The sequence below is a fragment of the Penaeus monodon genome, chromosome 30 (assembly GCF_015228065.2).
Source record: "Penaeus monodon isolate SGIC_2016 chromosome 30, NSTDA_Pmon_1, whole genome shotgun sequence".
NCBI lineage: Eukaryota > Metazoa > Arthropoda > Malacostraca > Decapoda > Penaeidae > Penaeus > Penaeus monodon.
The window spans coordinates 19,848,288-19,850,170 of NC_051415.1; the positions used below are offsets into that span (position 1 = coordinate 19,848,288).

Consider the following 1,883-nt stretch of genomic DNA (forward strand, 5'->3'; position numbering starts at 1 on the left):
TGTATGCAAGTATGCATGTACATATAAATATCCTCTTTTTGTTTCTTCCAGGTGGTAGAAGAACAAAGTGTGACTGAAAAGCCTGCAGAGTGTCCACCACGTGCACATGTGGTTAAAGCAGAATGGTTCTGGACCTCTATCCAGATGGATGCTTGCCCCAATGAGAAACTACATCTCTTTGAGGAAATGGTAAGATAATATTTGTGAATTCATTTTCATTTTGGCAGTTGGTTTAAATGCTTACTACCAACAACTGAGAACATCATCTTGCTCTAAAGAAAAAGTGCAGTAAGGAATGATTTTATTGGGACCCTTAATCTTTAGATCCACATACCTGAATTCTGGTTGCTTGAAATGTACATGGGGGTTGAAAATGATGCAGATTCAAAGCAATAGAGTTTATATGTTATTTTTAAGTGATCAGCTTCTCTTGAATATTTTCTCTATTATGGCCTCAGGGATTAAAAACCAAATCCTTACCAGCAGAACTCAAGTAGTGTCATGAGCCCACGGCAAATGTTTGTCTCACCAAGTACTCCGGGCTCCAGAAGTAGAAGACGTAAACGGTTGAGAGAGACTGTGCAACAGTTGGCTCAGGATGACTCACCATCAACACTTCCTACAGCTCCTCCAGCAAGGTATCTTGAATGTCTCATGCTACCTCCTCTGCTAATAATTTGTGTGTATTTGTCTCTTTATCTGAAAGAGACCCATGATGAATTATCGTCTCCTTTACTGAATTTGAAGGAATTTCTCATATTGTTCATTCTCTACAATCTATTTGTTACTTTTTATTACTGCCTCAGTGATTGTCATAAAAGAACTCGTAAGTTATGATATTGTGAAATATTATGTTTTGACTAGAAATTTCATTATTTTTGGCAATGTGCAGCTTGTAGATATTTTCTTTGTTTGGTCTTCGTCTTAGTTATAGGTTGTGTCATTGTTGATAGATTATAGGAAGGTATGATGATCGTTCTTAGTGATTTGCACACTGTGGTAAAAATGATAATGTAAAATAGATAGTAATGGATGACATTGTTAATAAAAGTGTTTCATGCTCATATTTTAGAATGTATAAGGTATTCACTTATCATTAGAAGTCCATGTCCAGATATTTGTTGATATTTGCCAGTGCATGGCATAAGCCTAGATAATAAGTGAACACAATTATCTGAAGATTCACCTCTAAAAAAAATCATGTTTCAAGAAATTCTTTTGGTAAAAAGCTTGCAGATCATTGCATGGTTGATCATGGAATTGATGTTCATTTTGATGGAAAGTGGTGTATTTTTTGGACAGGAAATTGCAAAATTTATTAGAGCTGCATGTTGTTTTTTGTATTATGCTTAAGAATATAGAGGTAATACATACATTGTGTAAGTAGCCAATTTTATTTTTGGAAAGTAATTCAAAGTACAGTTTCTCCACATAAAATTATTTTCATTATTATTTTTATTATCATTATTATATAGTGGAATATTTCAACTGAGGTTGTTAATACAATAAGAATTCAACTTCTATTCCCTGGTACAGCAAACGAAGATCCTCAGTGGGTGATTTAGCCTACCTGTCAGCTGATGGTTCATTCTTGGACGAAACGGTTCCCACCCCAAACAGGTTGATCGGCAGGTTGGTAGCTGTGCTTATTACAGTAACTTGGAGATAGAAATAGAGTTTTCATGATTTTCTATGCATGTGTAGCTTTTGCTTTTGATGTTGGGTTTTTCATAATGAAATTGATTTGATTATGAAAATTCAAACAAGGTCTGTGCAGCAGGGAATCACTATTTAGATGTATACTTAGAAGAAATCTCCTGTATAGTTTCTTATTTTCCACTTCTGTAAATAAGCATGATCTTATTTCTCAATTATCAAGATCA

General features: G+C 34.5%; 1 protein-coding gene across 6 annotated transcripts in view; it reads left to right on the forward strand.

Moving 5' to 3' along the window:
• The window catches only part of LOC119592617 (protein ECT2-like), a 21,585-nt gene that overhangs the window by 7,374 nt on the left and 12,328 nt on the right, over positions 1–1,883 (forward strand). For 4 of the 6 annotated variants that reach the window (XM_037941501.1, XM_037941500.1, XM_037941505.1 and 1 more), the window contains exons 7-9: positions 52–189; positions 484–638; positions 1,537–1,632. In XM_037941501.1, the coding sequence (XP_037797429.1) occupies positions 52–189; positions 484–638; positions 1,537–1,632 (389 nt within the window). The remainder of the gene's footprint in view (positions 1–51; positions 190–483; positions 639–1,536; positions 1,633–1,883) is intronic. The other 2 variants (XM_037941502.1, XM_037941504.1) reach the window with 1 other exon arrangement.